Source organism: Ammospiza caudacuta, chromosome Z (genome assembly GCF_027887145.1).
Source record: "Ammospiza caudacuta isolate bAmmCau1 chromosome Z, bAmmCau1.pri, whole genome shotgun sequence".
Classification (NCBI taxonomy): domain Eukaryota; kingdom Metazoa; phylum Chordata; class Aves; order Passeriformes; family Passerellidae; genus Ammospiza; species Ammospiza caudacuta.
Window position 1 is genome coordinate 76,615,937 of NC_080632.1, and position 24,847 is coordinate 76,640,783.

Sequence of the window (24,847 nt, forward strand, 5' to 3'; positions counted from 1 at the left end):
AGCTAAATAGCTTATTTATTTACCTAAATATGGATTTGAAAAGGAAGCTCTCAAGAACCCTCATATTAGTAAAAGAATATTGTTTGCAACTGTTGAATTATCAGTCACCACTTTTCAGTTTTGTTTAATCCTTCTAAAAATCTTCACTGCACTATGGAAAAAGAAATTAAAAAATCAAGGACTTCTATTTGGAAAGCTCTGCATAGTATTTTACAACAGCCCTGCAATTACTTCTGGGAAATCAAATTTTAAAGATTTTGGCCTGCTATGTTATTTGAATGGGAAGAGGCTGACAAAGCTAAGAAAATGGAATCAACCTCCAGTTACTCCTCCAGGAGTCGCAGTGAAGATACTGCTATTAGCCAAATCTGGGAGTAATATTACCACAGTGACTACAGAAATTACAGTAAAGTGTGAACAGACACTTCATCCATAATCTCACCACAGAACATTGCTATCTGCTTGAGAAGAAAAGGCTCAAAATGCTCTTCAGCATCTCTAAAGATCTCTACAAGACTGAATGATTATGCGCTGGAAAGTGTTTCCTTAGGAGTGAGGAAAGTTTTGGCACGCACTCTGCAACGTCACTATAAATTAAACCTCTGTGCTGCAGCTGTCCAAGGCTTTGTACTCGGTCCCTGACACAACACGTTGCCTCGGGCTGGTTGCTGAATGCCTGCCCAGCCACTGAACTGGTTCCATTGTGCTCCCCCTTGTAAAACCGGGCTCGCTACAGCCTGGCCATCTCCAATGCCACTTTCTTTTAGGCAAATGCTCCTGATTGAACAAGACATCAAACCTCGGGCCAAAGCTCTGTGGCTGCTTGATGGTTACCTGCAGCTTCCTTGGCATATTAGAAACAGCTTTTACGCAAGAGCTTTTCACACTTAAATTAAAAGCAGGAATCAACATCAGGTATAAATGAAGGAAGGAAGATTTCACCATTCCAAATGTAGTTTTGTTTTGGTATATTGTTTTGGCTTGTTTTGGTGTGGGTTTTGTTTTTTTTTTAAGTTATTTTGGGGGTCATTTTGTTGTTGTTGTTTTGCTTTGTTTTTTAATGAAGGCAGCAAACATTCTGGCAAATGAGAAACATTCTGAGAATATTACATTATTTGGAAATAGAGGTTTTAGATTAATATTGAGCTTCATGGGTAGCTAGCCACTTCCTTAGCTTTGTTTTATTTTAGAATGTGTCATTCTTTTATTTCTATGCCTATGCAAAAAGTTTTCCAAACATTTAATGTCAGACAGGAAAACTGAAGTGGAAAGTGGATGACAGCCAGTCTAACTGAGCTTTATCAACACAGTCCATACATCCTGACACACTATGCATGCTTTAAGTTACCTCAAGCACTATAGCCAGTCATGCCACTGCTATTTGAAGAGACGTCACAATTTTGCAAACAGAAATGATGGAATTTCAGTGTAAAGCCCAAAATAATATACCATGTTGTTCATGATCCATATGCTGTTTGCATGAGACTGGAAAACAGAATAAAAAAGGCAATAAAATAATCCTTGTATGTAAGTAGAACTAGAAAAGTTAGGTGCTGCAGTGCAACATTTTTATTACTTTTAAGCCATCAAAAATGATTGTGTTTAAGAAATACATTATTAGCCTGCAAAACTCCAGTCTTCATTATGTATTCCTCTGTCTGCATAGGCACCTCCCACCAAAGCAAGCTGACACTGCTTTTCAGTTGGCTGAAAGAGCAATCACTGTGGAGACAAGTACCGAAAATATTTATTCTCAACCAAGAAGTTCACCAAGTTTCAAGACATGGTCTCTTCTGACCTTGGCAGCTTGGGAGTGAATTCTGAACACTTTCAGAGATGTGGTAGAGCCTGTCTCACATGGATGATATCTACAGAAAACACTGGACCAAAAACTGAGAGCTAATTACTTGGGCTCAGTAAAAACCTATGTTTCTTGCTACTGCACCAACGCAGCCACTACCAACTCTTATTTTAGATACAGCTACTGAGTTATGTCGGGAAAAGCCTGGTTACCTTGGAGATCACTCCCAGTCAGCTCTGGAAGGATTCGCAGGATGTATTTTACCAAAATTTTTTACTCTTTTGTGTACAGTCAGTCAATTTCTATGTGCTTAAGCAAAACACAAGGACACCAAACAAAAGAAACACCAAATTAGTGCATACTTCAACTACTCTCCCAGCATAGCTAGAATTTCAACATGAAGTAAAAGAGAAAGCAATTGTGTCCAGAACCTACTCTGTAGGTGTGATAGAAGGCTTCTGTACACACAGAAGGTTTTGTTTGTTTGTTTGCTTTTGTTAGGGATTGAACAGATAACAAGTAGGTATGATACCAAAATTATTCATTTAAGTAGGCTTTCTTCCCACCAAATGTAGAAAATATACCAATTATTTCATTGGTTTAATATAATCTCTGGGATGGAGGATTCATATTTTGGGACACGCGCTGGAACAGATACTCATGTCTACTTTTAAAATAACAGAACAACAGACTCAACTTGAAATTTCCCCTTCTAAACTGAGCCTAAAATCATTTGTATCTGGGAAATAAACTGTGGAACCCTGCAATAGACACAGGAGAACTGGAAGGATCTATGAAAACAAGAGCTCAACACATCTGTGATGATGCACAGTATTCAAGAACACTTTTGCTCTTCTTTTGTTTCTGAAGACAGCATAAAAGGGCATTTCTTGCACCAACAGCTGAAAAAAAAAAAAAGGGCAAAGAATCCATTCAAATGCTACAATTGTATCTGATTTGCATGGTTAAGCATTCCAGTTTCCTTAACTGTTTAGGTGGGAGGATGGGGAGCATTATCCAGCAACCTTTTCCACAGTAAGCCAGACTGAGCTGTAGTGCTCTGTATTTACCTGTGTTCCACACAGCTGGGTTAGCTGGTATTCAATATGGCAAAAAGATTAACTCTTTGCAAACTATTCACTTCACAGTCAGTCTGTGAACACAAATCGGAGGGAAAGGGAAAATTTATAACCATTAAATAAAAAAGAAAAAAGCACACATTTCCACATATGTATTTTGAAACTGCCACAGGGAATTTGAGCCCAATTTTCCCCCATTATTAAGGCACATGTACATCTCAGGGACAATTAATAAGCCAGAGTAACAAGGTCAACAAAAGCTAGAGGCTGGTTGGTCACAACAAGGAAAATATATGTTTAGAATTCATAGCATTGATTTTACAATTTCCTCCTATTTTAGCATTTCTTCAGAACAGACATATGTACCCATATTTAAGTTTCTGACTTTTCTTACTGCATCTGTGCAGCTCACCTACTTACATCAAAACATATGTGATACTTGCACTTTTAAAATTTTTTTAAAAGGCGTGTTTATCACCAAATTGTCAGAAGTGAATTCCTGCATAAATCAGGCTCTAGGAAAACAGACAGTTCCACTGCCTCACTTTAGTTCTGCACACAGTGTTGTCAAACAGGACTTCTAGATCCTTTCAGCAGAGACATGTTCTCTATTATGTTAGCACTTGTAACACCCTCCTGCTCCCTAAGACTGCCTGAGGAGCTACGGGTGATCCATGCTGCTGCCCTGGTGACACACAGCATTCAGGCAGTGGATATGTTTTTGCAAAATAACTGAGTTGACATTCCTCTTCTTTTGGGAAGTCAAGCAGTTATTTCCAGAACTGTATGAAAGTCAATCCATCACCACAGCCGAAGCTCTTTAGTTACTTGGTCCAGTTTCATTCTTCAACTCTCAACCCCTATGTTTTATCAGAAGTACAGCAGAATTGATACCTTACTTCTGCAGCTACCTCTCACGTTGCTTAGTCCCTGAGCTACAAAAATCTGCAACCACACCACACCAAAAAAAAGTTATCTTCCCCTAGGGAAATGCTTCTCTTCTGCCAGAGAAGAGCCAGGGGAGCAGTGAGCAACAGATACTTCAGGAGCCAAAGTTAACCAACGCAACTTGCAGACAACATGCTTTACAAGGTGTGAAGAATGTCAAGTGTTTACAAAGGAGAACACTGCCTGCAGAAGGTTTCCCTTCCCACAGGCCCAACTATGAAGGCTAAGCAAGACAGTCAGTTACCTTTGCATATTACGCATAATTACAGAACAATTTTTAAACTTGAAAGGTGTATTTTCCCCCCACCATCTAAACCGTGTACAACTGTGAAGTCGTACACAAAAACAAGATGGCTTTTTATTCTTGACTCACATTCCAAACCTCAAACAGGCATCATGTTCTTCTCAAGATAAAAATCGTTTTAAAATTCTTTCTGGTTTTAATTTCTTCTGGTGAGAATGCTCTAAAGAACAGAGGGTTGGGAATGGAACATATTTCTGTTCATATTTTCTGAGTTAGCCTTCCCCCCACACCCTGAACTTTCACCTCCTTGCAGACGTTCATGCCTGTTGAAAATTAAAATGTCTGCATTGCAGGATGAGCCATTATAATTCAACACATGCTGTTTTGGAGTAGAAAAAGCATGGTTTTGAAATAGCTCTGTTACAGGTCAGGAATGTAAAGCAGAGTTCATATTTCAGATGACAATGGGAACCAGAGCTTTTTCTTACAAACCCAACCCAGCTTACAAGCAATGAAGGAAAAAGAAATCTGTGCAGTCAGGTCTTTGCAGGCTGCTTGTGTTTTACAAAGGGCAGCATTGCAAAGTCCCGCTTTTACCATGGAATACAAGTTTTCAAGATTTGCCTTCTGAACATACTTTCCTGCTGCAGTCTTTGCTCTGCCACAGATGATTCAACGGGCAATCACTTGCTCTGTATCCTTCCAGAGAGCATCCCAGGCTCACAAAACAACTGCACTACTGAAACACCCCAAGCAGAAACAGTACAGCTCAAATGAGATGGTATCACAGCTATGTATTATACTCCTCACAGCTACGAAGACTGTGGTTTGATGCATTTTGCTACAAGTCCCAACAATGCCCCACAGAAGAGGGCAAAATCTCATTGTCTTAATAAACTAATCCCACTGTTTTGGTTCATCTACTCCAAACAATCCTTTTTTGCACTTAGATTCACATGTGTGCTTAAGAAAGATTATGAAAGTCATCAGATCTGTGTGATATCAATACCCTACAGTGGGGCTTGCTGGTCTCAGAAGAAAGAGGAGAAGCCAAGCAAAGTCAAAAAAGACCATAAAGAGTTTATTCTCACAGAAAGAGCATCTGTGGAGCAGCTTCCAAGCTCCACAGAACCTGTGCTGCAGGATTTGTCCAACCCTCACTTGCATTTTGTCTGAGATACAAGAACCTGTCAGACAGATTTGCTATCACAGTAACACATTTTCACTGTTCACTAGGCTACAGCACCCTGCCCAGGTAACAGGCTCATGGGAAGAGCTCCTGAGACAGCTGTATGTATCTCCCATACAGAAAATGCAGATTTTGCATGGAAATTATTTAATGACTGCCAGTTTTTAGGCAACATCTCCTGAAACAAGGCATCACAGTAGCCTCCTCCCCTAAAACCTCTGCTACCCTGACAGAATGGAGGAGGCAGCAACCTGGAGAGAGCAGGCACCAGGCAGACAGCATTCCTGCATATGCATTCTCAGACATGTGAGACTCAATAACCTTTGAAAGTGAAGCTGGAAAATTTGTATCATACAACCAAGCACAATTATGATAAAGACAAAATACCTTATTCTCTTTAATTTCTTGTTTGAATAAACAGTATAGAAGCAGCAAAAACAGGATGCAAGTTCTGTCATTGACATTCTCAAAACAGTGAGAGTGACAAAGTATGACTCTTCTTTGACAACAGGTTACACCTATCAGCATAACGTACACGATATCAGGTATGAAAAAAATATTGTAATGTTGCAAAAAGGCAGAGGTCTACTTCTTTTATTAGAAACAGCGCAGGCAGATGAGTGTCAGAGTTCAGTTTATCCTAACATTTCCGTCAGGGTTGAAAGTGCCATTGCACAAAGCACTAGGGAAAAAAACTCCAAACTTAACTATTCTCAAATTGCAAGGACAGCCAGATGCTTGACAAAAGAAAGACAGTCTCCAGAACAGTCACGTTAGGTAGCTTTAATTAAAAAAAAATTCAGTGCAACATTACTTTCATAATTCCAACTATTTTACAGTTGGGTTCAGATCTCCTAAAAAGTTTATTTAGCACAGAAAGAAATCACATCCCTGTACTTGAATATAAATTGTCAGCTTTAGAAACAGGTCCCAGCTGGCAGCTTTCTGTTAGCACTACTTTATGACCAAAAGAAACATTCATCCTTTGATAAAGCTGGTTTTAGCAAACTCAGCAATACAGGTTTGAGGGTCCTATTCTTGTTCCAGAATTGCTCCTCTAGAAATAAAATTTAATTTGGCACCATTTCCTCCCCCACCCCAGCCTCCTAAAGATTTATGCAATCATTCTATACCAGTATACCTACTCCAAGATTACCAAAATCTAGAAAGAAGTCTCCAAGATAAATACTCATGCAAGTTTCATGAAAAACTGAAATTTATATTGACAAGAACAATACTGTGCTTCCACTGAAGGCTGCAGCACGAGCTTAGCTGTTATGTTTGACCTGTGAAATGCCAAAGAGCTACCTGCACTACCTGCTTCAGTAATGTGGAACAGCCCCAGCAGACACTGTGTGATGCCTGGCAGGGACATGGGGGACCCAGGAGAGAGTGATGGGACAGAGCTGCCTCTGCACAGAGGTCAGAAAAAGAGCAGAAAAGGCAGACACTGAAGGCCAGAGTGAAAAACCACAGGTACTGTGATAATGTGGAGAACTACAAAACAACCATGCAGGGAAGCCACACTTCACTAGTTCTGCTTCTCACAAAGGACCTTGTGAAATCTAAGGTATCTAAGACTGATTCTGTCCAATCCCAAGAAAAACTGTAAACGCTCATAAGATGTTTCCTAAGTGGTAACCTTACTTTCTTACAACTTCTGCAGGGAACCTGGTCATAGTTACAACATCAATCAGGGAGACTTGCTTTGCTCAGAAAGGAAATTTAAATTAGGGGACCAAGAAGGAAGGTGAGAGAGATGACAAATAGAATGCGTTTGGTACTTTTTAACACCAATGGCAGCAACTCCAACCCTCACTTTGCACACAAAAGAAATTAGTTGATTAACTCCCTTAAAAGCACTCTCTATACTGAGCCATTGAGGAGGGAGAACTGCATGAACACAACACTGCTTTCTACTACTGGAAACGAGATTCTCTGTCATTCTCGTCAGCTGAAGTTACATTCTTCCCAAAAAATTGCTGTGCATGGCAGCCCTGACAAGCTTACATGCTAAAAGACTGATTAAGTAAGAGAACACAAATTAACGTCAACTGCTGATTTTCCCCACCACTGCTTTCTTGTAACAAAGACTAAAGGCATTGTAATTAACTTTCCTCATGAAATGCTATGTTCTAAAGTTGGCCCTAATTAGATGCAATATAATTCTTGCCAGAAACAGATAATGTGTGTCTTTCATCGACTTGGGTGATTGGAATTTATTAATGTTTGGCATGTCTGCGTAGCACAAATCACGTTTTACCCGCTGCTCCACAAACAAGCATAGTGTGTATCTTTTGTATCTTGTATCTTTTAAGGTATGACCATCTGCATTTGGTACTTTGTAAGTGGGAAATGCGGCTTTCATTTTAGAACAAAACCTCATAAAAGAAGAACCCCTCAAACTGGAAAGGCAAGAGGGAAGATAAAAATAACAGCACTAAGCATAGCAAGATCCTGGCCCAGTACGAGGTTTCTGTGGCACAGACACACACACACACACACACAATAAGCTCGCAGGGAACAGCAAAAGGATATGGAAAGAGGGAAGAAGGCACAGCTTAGCAGCAATGCTTTTCATTATAGCAGCAACAACAACTAAGATCTGTTGGTAAGCACAATGCCTCAAGGGCAGTGTGAAAAACCCACATGAAGAAACGCCAAAAAGATCCTCAAAGCTGCAGGAGGACAATGGAGGCCCAGGCCGATGGTAATGCAATCCCAAATTGGTGTCTTCTGAAGTTAGTTTAACTTGAAATACTTTTGAACCCCACCCACTATCAGCTGAAGAGAAAACAAGGAACAGAACATGGATGATGATGATTCATGTCAGTGCAAGCTTCTATTTTTCTATTTCAAATAAAAGTCAGACTCCATGCCCATAGACATACTCTCTTTTCCTTTAGTTTTTCTGTTTGTTTTGCTTCCAACCAAGAACTTTTCTCCAGGGCTCAGCAACGGCAGGCAATCTCAAATGCCTTAACCCTTTTCCCAAAAAGAGAGACCAAAGTGACCTCTCCACTCATGCAGGAAGCAAGTAATGGTAAAGATCCAGCAAAGGTCTCAAGGGAACTTTGCCAGAGTACTCCTGAAGTAGAAAGAAAAATTACCATTTGCAGTCTTCTCTGTTGGTGTCTTCCCCTACCAAAAGGGCCCAAAACCAAACAGAAAACTGACCAGAAATGCAGGGTGAGCAAGGGATGTAACACTGGAAGATCTATAATTTTGAATCTTGCCTTACAAACCCAAGGTGCAACAAATCACACATTTGATAAGGATTAATTGCATGGAAAAACTAACGAAGTCTAGAATTACAAATGTCAGAAAGACTACAGAAGACCCTCTAATTACATTTTAAGGTCTTGTCCCTATGTTTAATAAGCTACATTATTCAACAACCATGGTTTTGATCTCACGTAGCAGGCACTCAGTCCCAGTTGTAGATTCTTAGCATACTACTTGCCTTCTACACAACCATTAGTGTTAATTATTGTTATGGGTGATGGATTTCATAACCACAACTCCTAGTCCTTTTTAAAAATTACTGTTGTGCAAATATTTCTGACTTCTGTAAACACTGTTTCAAGAGATCACCGAATCCTGGTGGTCAGCAAAGCTGCTGAACCCTGGGAAGCCAAATCACAGTGTCCAGAAGCTACAACTGCATATTCCTAATAGGACAGGAGCTGGAGATTAGTGCGTTTAAACTCCTGGTCATGTACCAACACTATTGGTCAGCTTATCTAGTTTTGTCATACTTTAGACATCCTGGGTTGATATCCAAGCTTGAAAAAGCCCAGGATAATGTCTAATGTGACTATTTAAGGACATTTTAAGATCAGCAGTAGGTTAGTTTTGAAACTTACACTTAATGTGCATGTGTTTGAAATGACTTGTGAAGAGTCAAGACTATAAAAACACACACATCACACACATTCTGTGAAGGAATTTCGAACATTTCTGGTCTAGTCTTGCATGTTCATTGTGGCAGCATTCTGGTAAACATCGTGAATGTTTTCAATATTTGCCCTATTAAGCAACCACTAAATGCACTCCTAGAATCAGACAGGTCAGGTATGAAAACATCTGTGAGCTTTTAGATCAGAAAACAGGTGTTAAGAGAGCCTTCACTGCTTCTGCTCAAAGCCTCAAAAAGCAGTGACTTACTCTAGAGCAAGTAACCTTCCCCACAGAGGAAGGGACTTGCCTCACCTATGAATAGCAGGAAGCCCAAGCTCATGCTGCGTGCAGATCACTCCACAAAACAAGCTACATCCCTCACAGCTCTTTGAAATACCTCCTTCCAAAATTTATTTTCTACAAGGGGTTCCTTTGTGTTACTTAACTGGATATTCTAGGTGACAAGCAAAACCAGCGAAGAGACAAATGGTCTTTAAATATTTCAGTTAGTGTATGATACAGAAACACTTAAATCTAGATTTGGGTTTTTTATGGTTTTTTTTTTGTTTTGTTTTGTTTTTTTTGTTTTTTTTTTTTTTTTTTTGCTTTGCTTTGGGTTTTGGTTTTTTTGGGCACAGGTTGTTGATAGTTTGTAAGAGCATGGATTTGGCAATATGGAAGTTTCTTTCAAATTTCTAAACTCAGACTTGATGACAAAAAGAAAAGGCTGCTTTGAAGAAAACCTATCTAGAAACAGAAGAATAAGAATTCAAGAAATAAAGTCAATAAATGGGGATTGTACTGCATAAATTCATATGCAAATTCCTGAGGACAGCGGTAATAATTGGAAATTGTAATGAATATTCTTTTAACATTAGCAGTGTCAATGAGACAGCACACCTACCATTTCTAACAGATCAGAAATGCACAAAGCAAGATCTCTGTTTCACCACATTTAGTCTGTATACAGTTGTACTTAGAATCCAGACAGTTTTCTTCTTTAAAATGCAGGCAAAGGAACTTGGGTGATGTAACTTAAGAACACACTGAAACCTGCCCCTATACTCAACCCAGAAAAGCTCACAGCAGCTGAAGCATGCAATATGAAATAAAGCTGGTTAAGAAAAAACAAGGAAATTGGTTAGGGAATAGGGGCTTCTTGGCATTCCTTTAAACCATTTCCTGTTCACCCTTGTGGAGTGTAATATAACCCTAAGAAAATATATCTGACCTCACTCCTTTCAGCTGCATTAAAAAGGTTTTAAAAGCAATTTAAATATCAGATTGCACATCCATAAACAACAGAAAAGAAAGAGGTTATACATATTATTGCCTTCATCTTCTACTAAGACAAGTTGGGGGAGTTTTTCTTGGTTTTGTTATTTTTTTTTTTAATTTAATGAGAACTTTTGATTTTCCCTGGGAGACAAGGTCAACAGACTAGGGCACTTCCTGTCTGCAGCAATGTCGTGTGCTTATGTAGACATGAGTCTTCTGACAAACAGCTGATTTATTGCAAAGAGGGGTCATTACAATCGTGGCATATAGCGAGATCACATTCTTTCCTACTTGTTTCGCTTAATCACTATGGATTACTCAAACATACTTGAAAAGAAGATGCATTTCAGCTGTGTGTGAAAACTGACAATTCATCCAAAATCACACACACACACACTGAAGGCAGGAGGGGACATGGTCTAGGTCAGAGTATGATCATGCATTGACAAAACTGTGAGTAATCATACAACTGAACTACTAAAATGTAAAAGATGTGATCCTACAAAGTCCTCAGCACCTTGTCACCATAAACACAGGTCTCAGCTTCTCAGAAAGAGGAGACTATCATCAGGGACTATTAAAGGAGACTATCATCAAGGACATTTACAGCTTCTATACTTAAAGTCACCCCTCTGAATCTTACTGATGGAACCCTCATGCAGTCCTATTGCACACATTTGGGACAAACTCAAGTGCCCTGCAAAGCAGGTCTGAAATCCAGCAGTGTGCAAGACTAAATACCAACAGATTTTAAACAGGAGGCAGAGTTTGGTTTTTCTTGGTCACGATAGCTAGCTGACATACCAAAGTCAGAAGAGTCTGATGAGACCCAAGCTATGCAGAGCTCTGAAAGTTGTTAGTCTGGGTGTGGTAGAAGCTGCTTGTCTCTCCTTAAAGGGAATTTACACAGTTCAAATGTTTCCACAGTATTTGAGCACTGCAGAACTACTATTCTATCCACAACAATTACCCCATTGAAATATTTTTCAACAGTTCTCCCTTATTTTTAAGGTGTGAAAGTGGGATAATAAGCTCCTGCACAAGGCTGCAAAAAATTGCATTGAAAGATGAGGGGTTGAGCCTTTTTTCCAGTCTCCTGACCTTTCCATCCTTTACTGCACTGCATTGGCAGTTCTCATGATTTTCAACTAGCAGCTTAAATAAATTCCAATGGCAAGATTTACAATGTCCATTCCCCCCAGCCCCATGAGATTACACTAAGTTTGTTTACAGACACCTTCAGTACATGTACCACGTACAAGGTTGTTTTTCTTATGTCAAAGGATGAAATTTTCTAATTGTGTTTGCCTTGTGTATAGAGCTGAAACAATCCTACTTTCAAAAAACTGAAGATGCTGAGCACTGCTAAAGTAATTTACAGGCCAGTGGAGGGTGGGAGGAAGGGAACCAAATATCAGAAAAACTAACAATGTCAAAAACAGAAACATAAGTTTAAAAAAACTAAAATTCTGCCCCAGCCACAGTTAATAAACCTATCGGAGTTACCCAGGAGACAGGAGAGGAAAATGAGTGGAAGAATTGCTACTGCCAGAGAGCAGGAAGATATTTGTCATTAAGTAGTATTTAGGCACACTTTCTAGATAGCAGGCTTTTTTCTTGCGAGCTTAAAGGACATAATCACAGTCACCACTGCAGCAAACAGGTAACTTAGCATTTCAAGAATAAATCATAAAGTGACTTGATCTTCATCTAAAGGTATCATGATACTTTGGGTTTGGAAGTGGGAGGAAGCAGATTATAAATCTAAATTCCAGGCATGGAAACTCCCTTGTACGGAGTTCCAGGGCATAATAATTACATTCCTATACTAGCAGAAGAAACACACTGAAAATGACAAGTACATTTCAGCTAGAAGTTAATTTGCTAAACTTGCCTTCCTGGTCTCTGAAGAACACTTACTTCATGTTCTTCCATTTTGCATCAGAAATTCTCAAATTGGACTGGGTGCCCTCCCTTCAACACTGCGTGGCTAAATGACACAGATACTGTGTGTTTTACAGGGTGAAACAGCACTCATAGCTGCTCATTTGCCCAAAACTATGCAAAGACACGGTGAATGAGAAGAGTTGGGGGACAAGCTTCTATGGCCAGAGGAGTGTCCATGCTCCCCCAGCTAGCCTAAATTAAAAGAAGAAAATAATAAAGAAACTTTGGTATTTACCACCTCATGTGTAATGACTGAGCAAGCATCACACATAAAAATGAGAAAAAAACCATACCATATATTATTATTATGTATTATCCCAAAATCCCAAGCATTTCAACAGAAACCAGTGGCCACCCTTCAATAGAAGAAACTTAGCTATATCCATTTTCCCCACACACTGCTCATGCTTGTCCCATCCCATTCACTATATCACAGTTTAGAAAACAATATAAATTAACACAAATTACATTTCTTTCCTTAAATGACCCTCTAAGGAAAGCAAAATTACTCACAAACATAAAAAACCAACAGCCTACATCTGATCTTATGCATCTTACCATCATCTGAGCAAACGGAGATAGCTGCAGTGCATCACCGCTGGAAACTCTCAAGACCTTTTTGCTGTGACATACATTAATCTGAGCTAATGCTCCTCACAAACACATGGAAACACAACCTTCCTCTTGAGTGCACAACATGGTAAATAACCAGCACAGCAATCCAGCTGAAGCGAGACCTGGCTTGCACACAAGGAACCTACACTACAAGAAACAAAACCAAAACACACTGAGCAACTCCAAGTTTACAAGCAAACAACATATGCATTAAGAAGTGGTATTCACTACTGGAAAAAAAAAAAAACTGCTGCCCAACACGAAGCCTAGGGCAGCTTCTTGCTGTGCAGCACTTCACACGCACAGCCCCATTTGCAACACCAGGGCTGCAGGGATGCACACCTGCTGCCTGCTGCATTTATCACACTTTGACACAGGACTGGAGACAGCTGTGAGACAAATCCAGCAAAATTAGACAGCAACAGGCTGTTTTTACCAAGTGGGACAGGAATACAACTGGGTGGTCAAAACGAAATCCACAAGAATTCCGTCCTTAAGTATGCTGTTACTGTGCCAGTAACACACTCCAAGACAGTTTGAACTTGTAGTCTTTCTCAACAATGTAAGGCATAAGCCCACAGTATACTACTCAGGTTCCCTTAGCCACAGTGAAGGAAGTAAAGAAAAGGGTCCTGCTTCTTCTCCTGATAAGCACACAGAAATAATCAATAATGTGTCATCAACACACGGCCTCTCCCGAAGTCCTGCTCGCTCAGCTGGATACATATGGACTGTCTGGTGGACAATGAACTGGCTGGATGGCCACATCCAGGAAGCAGTCACCAATGTTTGAATGTCCAGATGGGGATCAGTGATGAGTGGTGTCCCTCAGAGGTCTGTGTTGGGACCAGTACTGCTCAGTGTCTCCATTTGTGACACAGCCAGTGCGATCCAGTGCACTCTCAGCAAACTTACAGATAACACCATGCCAAGAGATGTGTTTGACTGATGCCATCCAGATGGGCCTAGACAAGCTCAAGAAGCAGGTCTGTGGGAACTTCATGGCGTTAAGAAGGACAAGCGCTGGCGTTCCACCAGGGTCGGGACAGCCCCTGGTGCCAGCCCAGGCTGGGCATGAGCAGCCCCAGAGCAGCCGTGCCCAGAAGGGCTTGGGGGTGCTGTGGGTGAGAGGCTGCACATGGCCCAGCCATGGCACTCCCAGCCCAGAGAGCCAAACGTGTCCTGGGCTGCACCCAGAGCCCCGTGGGCAGCAGGGCAGGGAGGGGATTCTGCCCCTCTGCTCTGCTCTGCTGAGACCCACCTGGAGCCCTGCATCCAGCCCTGGGCTCCCAGCACAGGAACCACAGGGACCTGCTGGAGATCAAAGGGGACGCACATCTCCTTTGAGGACAAGGTGAGGGAGATGAGGTTGCTGAGCCTGGAGAAGGCTCCAGAATAGCTTACTGTGGCCTTTTCATACTTTAAGGCAGCTAGTAAATAATGGAGAGGAATTTTTTCTCCAGACTTGGGGCAATAAGACAAAGGATAATGGTTTTAAACTAAAGGAGGGTAGACTGAAACTAGATGTAGTGGTTTGCCATTGCTCCTGTCAAACAGAATCGCATCAAGCCATAAGCAACCATCCCTCAAAGAAAAAAAAAAAGCTGGAGGAAAAGAACAGAAACTCAACCTCCTCTAGACCCCAGAAAGAAGCCACTGTTGGATAATATGCCCATCTCAGCACTTTCAACACCCAAATGTATTTCAATGCTTCACTGAGGGGAAATCCATCCCTCACTGGAGCTGGCCATGCGCGTCCATGGAACCAGCACTTTGGTTTTCATTCTTGATTCAATGCTCTTTCAAGCAGACTGAAGTCTTTCTTCTGACTTCAAAGGGCCCTGTTTCAGGCTCTGGATAACCAGACAGGTTACCCAAGCTGGCAAGATTCCTAAGAAGTTTCCACCACACACAGCAAAGAAGCAAAGATGAAAGAGGAGAGGTATGCACCCATGAACTGAGCCACACAGGGTATGTCAGGCACATACATACACATCGGCAACCACATCATTTGCAAAGTTATTAAAATACCTTTGCTTCTATCATTACAATCAAGTCAATGCAAGTGTTCTGGACAGTTAGCTGTGTATTTCATCTGAGACAATCACATTCAGCCTATCTAGGGAATGAGAGTCCTCAGACAGCTATAGAAGAGTAAAAATAGCCAGTTTCACATTATGTTTTGCTAATAATACTATGCCACCTCTCAAAATCCAGACAGTAGAAAGTAGCGCTGGTGTCATGTGGAATAAAAGCACTACTTAGAGAGTCTTCTACCTCAAAATACTTCAAGGTAAATATGGAGTCCACATAGCAGCCCAAATACTGGAAAAGATAGTACCTCCAGTAACAATAAACGTGAATATGAACTGTGAGTCGAAGAAATTAAGACATCCTGAAGCTGTAGTTAAAAGATTCATTCCACTGTGATGGCTTTTGCCAGCTCAATGTTAACAGGACTTTTAAAAGCTTTAGGCTGCAGCTTTGCCCAGATCATTCAGGTCTTGAAATAGGCAAAATGGCTCATTAAACAGGTTTTCAGATATCAGAACAACTACACATGTCCCATACACAGACTTCCCATTTCCAGGGAAGAATGGCCACTGACACAGTGATTCCACTCTATGCTTTACCTTCACAGATAGTCAAAGCATGTATGAGATGTATATTCAGCACACCTCAATGTGACAATGTGCAAGGAAGCAAAAAAGGGCTTGACATGTCCCTAATCCTGGATATTTTCCTGGACTACACACAATCAGAACAGCTTCTTGAAGAATAGCACTAGAATTCATTGCTGGAATAAGATATTTAATACACATCTTTCAGTCTGACTCACTTCTTAACATTTGTTGTCTGCTTGTACCATTCACAGTCTACCAAAATATAAGCACAGAATGAAAAGGCTCAAATCTCCACTAAAATAAAGTGTACGGGTGTTATATTCACTAGATGGTATTACAGCAGATATTCACAGCAAACTGTCTTCACTAACAACAAAAGACAAGGCAAAAGCCTTCAAACACAAAGACTGAGCCATTCTTTAAAATCCTCTCCTCCACATGAGTTTTAACAGACAACTTCATATCAGATCAGGCACGAGCAGCGCCAAAAAGGAAGAGGGGATATAGTGTACCACAGTAAGGACACGCAGATTGCTCATTTAAAATTTTCAAATTTATTTTACTTTACATTTAAATCTTACTAAAGATAAACAAATAAATGAAAAAATTACAAATGCTTTTTTCCCAACTCTTCCAAAGTTGGAAGGCCTTTGAACTTTTGTGCTCTCTTTAAAGGGACACAAAAGAAATGTTTCTACACAAAAAGATTCCTTTCTTGTTACCAATAGATTCAAAAATACTAGTTTTCTCCAGTCTGTATATGCCAATTTGCCTTTCTTCTTCCTACTCACTCCCATTTCATAATCCTGTTTAAGGAAATAACCATGTGTTTATTCAAAGTAAACTCAGGTTTGTCTACTGTAATTCCAAACACCATAGCACAGTTCTCATTTAACCAATTCCCTCTCCTTTCTGTCTTAAACATTTGGAGATGCTGCAGGTGGTTTACAGAATATCTGCAAGTTATTTAGCCTTAAACACTCCTCATACTTTCCCATCCAGAGACAGATGATCAACAGGCAACCCACAGCAGCCCAGTTGCTTCTTCTCCCGGAACAGTTACCAAAATAGTAACTCTGACCCTTCAACTATCCCTCCTTTCTTCTCCCTTTCAGACCTTCTTGCTTCCCTTCTGTTTTCCCACACCCTTATTTGTCAGTCTTTGCTTGTCTTCTCCATTACATTTTCTTTTCACCATTAAAAGAGATGCTGCATAACTTCTGGGCTGATATTGGCCCCCTCACAGAGGGCTCCTGCACGCCAGAATTACAGTTCACCTGAATAAAATAATTTTATATGTACTCTGAGGACATTCCTATTGTGAACAATAAAGAAAATACGTGCCCTGATGGCAAAAGGTTCACCCTGAATTGACTGGAACCAGCAGTTCTTACTCTAATATACTCAGAACAGGTTTAATTTCTTTCCTGGATAAAGCAGAGCAAGCTGAGTAGAGCAGAGTGTATGCTCAGAACTGGAGGTATGAAGCCAAATAGCAGAATATGGGGTGGAAAGTAAAACTCTTGACTCCTAACAGGGGAAGGGACAATCAGGAACCACAGCACTCATTTCAAGAGGGAAAGGAGGTTCAATTTTCCATTCCCATGAAGAACTGGTTGAGGGCAATCTGTGTGTTCCAGAGATCAACCCTCCATCACATGCTGTATAGGTGGAATCAAAGATTACCATTGAAGAACAGTAAACTGAGCAAAAGCTACAGTCATGATGATGTGTTTCAGCCTGATTCAATCCAACACACAACAAAAGCAGGATACTGAAGTAAAAGCAAGCTTCAGTAGTTCATTTTCTAAATAATTGTGGACAACAGTCAAGCAACACAGCCATTTCACTTTTTTTGCCAGAGATAACACAGCATGTGGTGATTTTTTGTCACAATTACCCTGAAAGTACCTATGTACAAAGCAGATACTGCAAATTTGAATCCCATGCTCCCTTTTGGGTTAACTGTAGCTTTCAGTGGACAGAGCAATTTAATAGCTGTTTGCAGGAGATCCTGCTTTATTACTTTTCAAGTTGCCTCACCCAAGTTTTGTTCTCGCACACATTCAGCCTAGAACACACGAGAACACAGATTTTAATTGAATGTAACCCAGCAGTCTTTCCATTCCAAACACCAAGCAGGTTAGCTTTTTATACTTTAAAAATTGCTAAATGTAAACTCACTACTTCAAACATTTGGCATTAAAATGAAATGCCAAGATTTAATTAGCATAGTGTCTAGATTAAGACTAAGATTTTACACTACAACATACCTAACTTCTTCATCATTTTGAGATTTATGGAACAATGACTACAGCAAAGGCCAAAAAGCAGAAATTTTAATTAGAACGACAAACTTCTCAACACCCATGTAATAAATAGTACAACATACAGGCATTTCCAGAAATACCAGAAGTTAAAGCTGGTAATTAGCATTGGGGAATCCCAGCCTGTCTTGGATCTGCTTCTGACATTAAGTACATTTTTGGAGAACTGCACAGTCAATTTTCAGTGTTAAAGAACACTCTACAATTTTAATTATTATTATTATTGAGGGTATTTGGAGACAAATCTTCTTGTCCATTCAACAAGATAGCTTTTTAGAAAAAAACTGGTTTCTGTCAAATTGCAGTATGTGTTTTTCAGATGATCTTCAATACTCACAGAAAAGGGTCCTAAAGCTTTTCAGCTTTTGCCCACACACTTAAGACAGTGAAAACAATCCAAACCATCAGAGCCTTCACACAATATGCCTTTTCTAGAGTAACCAAGAACATGGTTAAAAGCCAGTCTACCTGAATAAACCACTTATGTAATTACATCATCCTAGTATCAAGAGCTAGATACTTAAATATGTAGGTGCCTGAAAATGTTGATGAGCACCTTGTCATATTTAAGAAACAGGCAAAACATGTTTAGACAGGCTAAATCTTCACACATATGAAAATCCACTTTTCCACTGTTTAAGGTTCTAGACGCTTTTGAAGTCAGGCCACAAACTGACTAGTTACTACAGAAAACACTACAATCTCCAGTATTAGAGGCCTAATAAGACAGCAGTAATATTTTAATAGTAATTTTTCAAAATTTGTTTTTCTAAGCAGAAACTATGAAGAACTTCTCTCTTACTGGGCAGAGACATTCATTCTCCACTGTGTGAATAAACTATGGACTGTGTATAAACAAATTCAGGTCTGAAGTGATAGCTCCTGCTATTACTATGGCAACCTTTTCAAGCGCTACATGTGATAGCCTCCAGCAACAATTAAAATGGCCATCCCTTTAGCTTTTATGTGTTTAATGGTAGGTTTTGAGTTTGATAATGAGAAGCAAGAGATGAGGAGAGTAGAGAAAATACAGCTTCTCAGACAGAAGAGACTTGCTGCTTTGTCAAGACATGATTGTGGTTTCTGTTGTCTACACATTCTTTAAGTGTGCACAACCACTCCTTAGCTTCCAGTCTTGGCATTTGCTCCCACCCAGGCACCCTGTTCACAGATTCCCAGTCTACAAGCATCCTCCTGTGACTACACATCATGCTTTGACAATAGTCATTTGTGACAAGGCGATAAATCTCATTCCTTCTCTCCAAACACACGTGTTCACATGGCAACAGTCACCCCCAGGAAGGATTTCACAGCGATTAAGTGTGTCAAGGACAAAGGATTCTCCAGTTAATGGGGCTGGATTCACAAACAGTAAATCAGGTGAAATACAGGGATACAGCAAAAGTATGAAGTGAGGAGTCTCCCTTCATCTATGAGTCATACTGTCACCTCTCAGCTGTGGACTATATCAATCCTGCTAAATATTTAAATTAGCAGCCTTATTTACTTGTGTATTCCTGCAACTCTTCTGTTGGCATGCCCACCCTTGCGCTTTCTGCGCCAGTATTCTCAGGGTGTGACCTGACAACAGAACTAAACCAAACAACAACTGGAGAAAGGGATGTCCTGCAGTTCCTCCCACTTCCACAATTTCTCCCAAGGCTGATCCTACAGTAACACAGAGCACAAAGTTACTCATCTGACATTCACCCCATAAAGTATTTTCCCATCAGTTCTTGTCCTTGACCTAGCTCACTGCAGGGTCAGATACCCTCAAAATGACAAGAGCAGACGTGGAAAAAGAGGGAGCAGGGTCATTTCTTTCACAAGCATCAAGACTGGCATCATTTGAGCACCAAAGCAATGCCTTCTGGCAGGGATACCAAGAAATATACTTGAATATCAGCAGTTATACTCATTTTTAATTCAGCCACTGCAGGAAAGACTGGAGAGCTTCAATACATTAGTGAAATTTCCTTTGTAGTCTTCATTCCAGTAGAGAGTTTTGTGTTATCTGCCCTACTGCTGGAGAAGTGTTTGCAATTCCTGTTTCTCATGCACATCTTGAAGACTTACCTCCTACTCATCCCACTCCCTATTTTTTAATGCTAACAATGAGATTAAGACAAGGGTACTCTTCCTTACCCTAAGATATCTTCGGTTCTAAAACACAATACATTAAAGATTTCTTTTAGAGAGCAATGAGAAAACTCTCAGCAACCCTTCTAACTTTACCCTCATTCCCAAAATCCAAGAGAAATTACCACATCTTATAAAGATGAGACAAAATACAACCAAATACTTCCCATTAAAAAGACATCCTTTTTCTCCCCCTCAAAAGAGCAGCTTCTGGAAACTGAAGAGAATTTTCCTTGCTTATCTTGCACAAAATATAGGACAGCTCCTGTTGGTTGCCTTGAATTATGCCCTTAAGGCTTGGCTTCAAAACAGAGGAAACCAGACTGTCATGGATTTAGACTTGTGCTCTTAGAGATGCCTATCTAAATTTTAGGTATCTGAAAAATCCTTTGCGGTCAACCTTGTCTCCAGCCAGTAGACAGCAGTAGTATCAAAACAGCAATTACATTCAGACTGCCCTTGATTTTGGGGAGAGGCATACACCAGTTATCAGGGCTAGATAAGTGAGGAATAAGTGAACCAGCGCAATTTATGACAGTGGCTGAACTCCTACAACAAGGTCTGGTTTCATCACACGTGTCACTTAGCCTTTGCTCTAGAGCAGCAGCCCAGCCAAGCAGCATTTAAGTGTGGATGAAGTCATACTAACACATGGGCACACCTAACTTCCAAGTGTGTTCATGTATTAGCCAGCAGACCGCCCTCGTTACCCAAGCAGATGCCTATTAAAAGTTTTAGTGGTGTGGGTGAACTCAAAACAGCAATTCCTGCTGCTCATTGGAACAGGAGCAAAAAAGTCTGACCACAGAACTCTAGCAGTTCTAAACTGAAAGGCAAGTTCAGTGAGATGGGACACCAGAGATTTGTGATATTATTTTTATTTGCTGTGAAGTGGCACGAGATACTGTGCCACTGGCTGACTCAGTCTGGTGACCAGCAAAATCAAATACTGCTTAAGTAGTGAAAAGTGCTTCCCTCTGCACCCAAAATTAAAATATTTCTGGAATATTCTAGATATTCTAGACAGCAAAGGTTCATTTTTGCTTAGAGAGGCAGTCTTTTAAGAAATGCCTCTTGCTAAACTGAAGGAGCAAACCATCCACCAGTGCTGCTGCAATGACACCAATTCAGCAGCTGCACAAAATGCTAATCCACAGCCCAAAATTCTTTCTGAGCAGTAGCCAGCACATCTGCAGGTCGCACCATAACAACAACGCTACCTTCTTCTGCTACTGATGTGCACTACAGGCTGGCTGAAGACACATTACTCTAATGGTGTGCTGTGAGACCATCTTTACATCAAAACACACACTGAGTGCACTGTGTAACTTTACTCCGGAGCACCAAAGCTTCTTAAGACACTCCATTTTCACATGTAAGCATCTTCATCCAACACGGCTGCCCCAGGACCCCAGGCAAATCCGGCAATGGCAAACAATACATCACCTCTTTCAAAAGGGCACAAGAAAATTAAGATGAAGATTGAAACACTACATTCTCCACGGATCATGAATATCTGTTACAAATTCGACATGACATCTGGAAAGTCAGTTAAATAAACTCACCTATTTCACAGACTTCTTACTAGTGACACAAAAACCTAGGATGATTAGTAGGACAAGAACAGGACTAGACTGTCTAGTTCCACTGCTCCAAGGGAAGTATTGCTTACTATACATGTCAAAGTTTGGGTATCCACCAATACTTCTACAACAAGCAAGATTTTGTGCAGCCTAACGTCTCTCTAAATGCTGTTCTGGAGATTCTTCTGAGGACCTCCACATTTATGTCTTCCTTCCCCACTGCTCAAGCCTCATATCCATCCCTCCTGTCGTACTAGAACTGATAAACCACAGCTGCCCTAACTGCTCAGCTGGTTCCTGTATTCTTGCTGACAAAGAAACCCTGCCACAGACTGGGGAGACATTAGTTAAGTGCTCAAACACTGATAGGAACTGTATTAGGTTTAAACAGAAATATGATTGGGTAGTAAAGTCCTTATGAGGCTTAGCCCTAAAACTAGAATAAAGTTCCAATCTGGGCACTAGCACAATCTAACAGAAGTGCTGCAGACCCCACAGACGTGTATGATTCAGCTATGGGGACCAAAGTAGTAAAACTGTTAATTTGCATAACAGATAATGGCTCTACAAATAGAAACAGCCTACTGCATACTGTACTCAGCTGTTGCCTTTGTGCTTTCTTCTCTGTAATTCATTAACCTACAAGCTTATCAAGGTGGGAGTGAAGAACTTGTTTCCAGCATGAAAACCAGCAGTCAAACATAGCAGAAGTACTTACGTCACTCTTCCTGAACTTTGCTTTTAAGCTCTTCATGCTGATCACATTCAACCTTCCAAACCTTTGAGGAGCTTTTTATTCTTCTTCAATATCTAAACAAAAAAGAAAGAAAGTAAGATTCCAACTTGATACCATTCAGTTCACTGGCAGGCAAGTCACAATCGAATTTGCATACCCCTATCAGTCTTTGAGGATTTAGCCCTCAAGCTCTAAAAAAGATTAACAGTCACTTAAGCGAACCTTTCTAACTGTATCTCTAAACTTGGAAATAAGCCTAAATCTGACCGCTGAACAACAGAACAAATGTTCACCAAAACCTAAGCTGTATATCATGTTATATTAACTACACCTCCACATAATTAGATCAGCAACAGGTTCATACATGAACAGATTGCTCTGACCACTGCCCATTATCACCAGGACAGCCATTTGTAATAATGGATTATGCAAAGTCATTCATTAAAACGCTGCCATCCTACCACCATGGGTCTGCACTGGGCAGCAGAAGTATCACCATTATTCTATGCACAAGTACAACCACTAACCAAACTCTAAATTGTACTTCTACCTTGCTGGACACAGTATACTAGGACAGCTTGACACAACACAGCAGACAGAATCATCTGAACAAGACAGAGGTTATTGCTGGAAGAATTGTTTTGGATTCTTCCCCATAAGGGGGGAACTGTATGTGGGTCTTTAAGAGCCATAGCTGCTTGAAACTTGGCAGTGCATTATCACAGTCGTGTTCCCCCTTCCTCCCTTCCACATGAAGGAAAGCAGCAGTTGAACAAACATACAAAGCTAACCTAACAGACAAGCTGCAAACTCTCACAGAGGAATGTGGGTGTCTAGAGCAAAGTTTCCTACAGAAAGCTTCAATGATGCCACACGTTGTCAAGCCAACATAATGGTGAAAGCACATTAAAGCAGCATGGCAATGTGCTTTTTCCTAGAGCACAGCAGAAAATCATAATGAGAGAGCAACATCTGGATTAGCAAATGCATCTAGATAAAAATGTTCCACATTTCTAGTTTTACGGTATGGTTGCTGAAATAGTTAGTTGCTTTCATCTACAAGTTTTAGCTGCTATACAAATTCTTTCTGAAGGAACAGTTTAAAGTTAAGGATGTTCAGCTGTATAAACTTCCTCTCTCCACCCTAGGAAAAAAAAAAAGTAGAAAAAGTTTTAAAAGTCTAGTCAGATAAATAAATAATTGAAATAGGGACTGAAGCATAAAATCAAATAGGTTACGCAGGGTCAGTATGTTTCACATCACTCTTCAGAACGAGTAGATTACAGTTTGATAACCAAAGTGAGATTCAGCTATTTCATAAAAGTACATCTCATTACTAAAGGCAAGTTGCTATGCTCTACATGATAACTCTACCATGAGTTTTAAAAATCCAACTACACAGCACACTGTTAGTGGAATATATATGCATATGAATGCTTCCACAAAATACAGTCCTAACTACCATTCAGGAATAGCAATCAGTGCTAAGTAAACATGTTATTTAGTTCAACCCCTTACTTATCTGAGAGTGATTTAAGACAAACTCAAAACTCAAGTACATTTCTTAAAAAAAAAAAACCAACCAACCAAACAAAAATCCCATATATTAAATACACACAAACACATTTCCCACAGGCTACACCTTTTCAGTAGGTAGCAGTAGGTAATCTGAATGGGCTAATTCTGCAAGTTGTTAAAAAATCATTAAATTGAATTAAATTACTCTAAGTCTAATTATGCAGTCATTTTCAAGTCATGTCAGATCCCTGACTGCATCCAGGTATATGAATATAAGGGGTTTCATTCAAAATTCTTGCATTTAATCACAAGGAGAATGGGTTTGCGGTGTTTTGTTTAATTCTTTAGTAGGCAAAAAGAAAAACGGAAAATAGATTTTGCAGAACCTTTTCACTGCCTGACCTAGGTGAAAATTTCTTAGCTTTTTCCTGGATGGAAAGGAGTATTTGTAAAATAGTAAAAAAAAATTAAAATATAATAACTGTACAATCAAATAAAAAGGAATTATTTCAGATTGCTTTGAGAGAAGCATACCACTTTGTTTCTGCTACACCTACCCAAACTTTTGAGAAAGTTTTTAAATTACAGCTATCATAACCCGCACTGGAAAGGAGCCTGAACCTCAGCAAGAGCCCAATAATCATCTAAATTATCCTCCAGTAACATCAAGGCTGATGAGAACTGCAAATGCCAGGGTACAGACAAGACAAATTCCATTACTCACCTGGCTTTCTTTACATACCACACCAGCAAAAAAAACCCCAAAACAAACAAACAAACAAATAAACAAACAACAAATCAAACCAAACCAAACAACCCCCAAATTTTATGAAAAAAAAAAAGGAACAATGTAAAGGAACTTTAAAGGCATGAAGCATTATACAATATCTCTGAAAATGCAAAACTTAACAGGACTTCG

At 40.1% G+C, this 24,847-nt stretch overlaps 1 protein-coding gene across 2 annotated transcripts in view; it reads right to left on the reverse strand.

The window, feature by feature from the left end:
- The window catches only part of RAI14 (retinoic acid induced 14), an 85,546-nt gene that overhangs the window by 52,595 nt on the left and 8,104 nt on the right, over positions 1–24,847 (reverse strand). For both annotated transcript variants that reach the window (XM_058824496.1, XM_058824494.1), the window contains exon 2: positions 22,393–22,484. In XM_058824496.1, coding sequence (XP_058680479.1) covers positions 22,393–22,428 — 36 coding nt within the window. In that variant the 5' untranslated portion in view covers positions 22,429–22,484. The remainder of the gene's footprint in view (positions 1–22,392; positions 22,485–24,847) is intronic.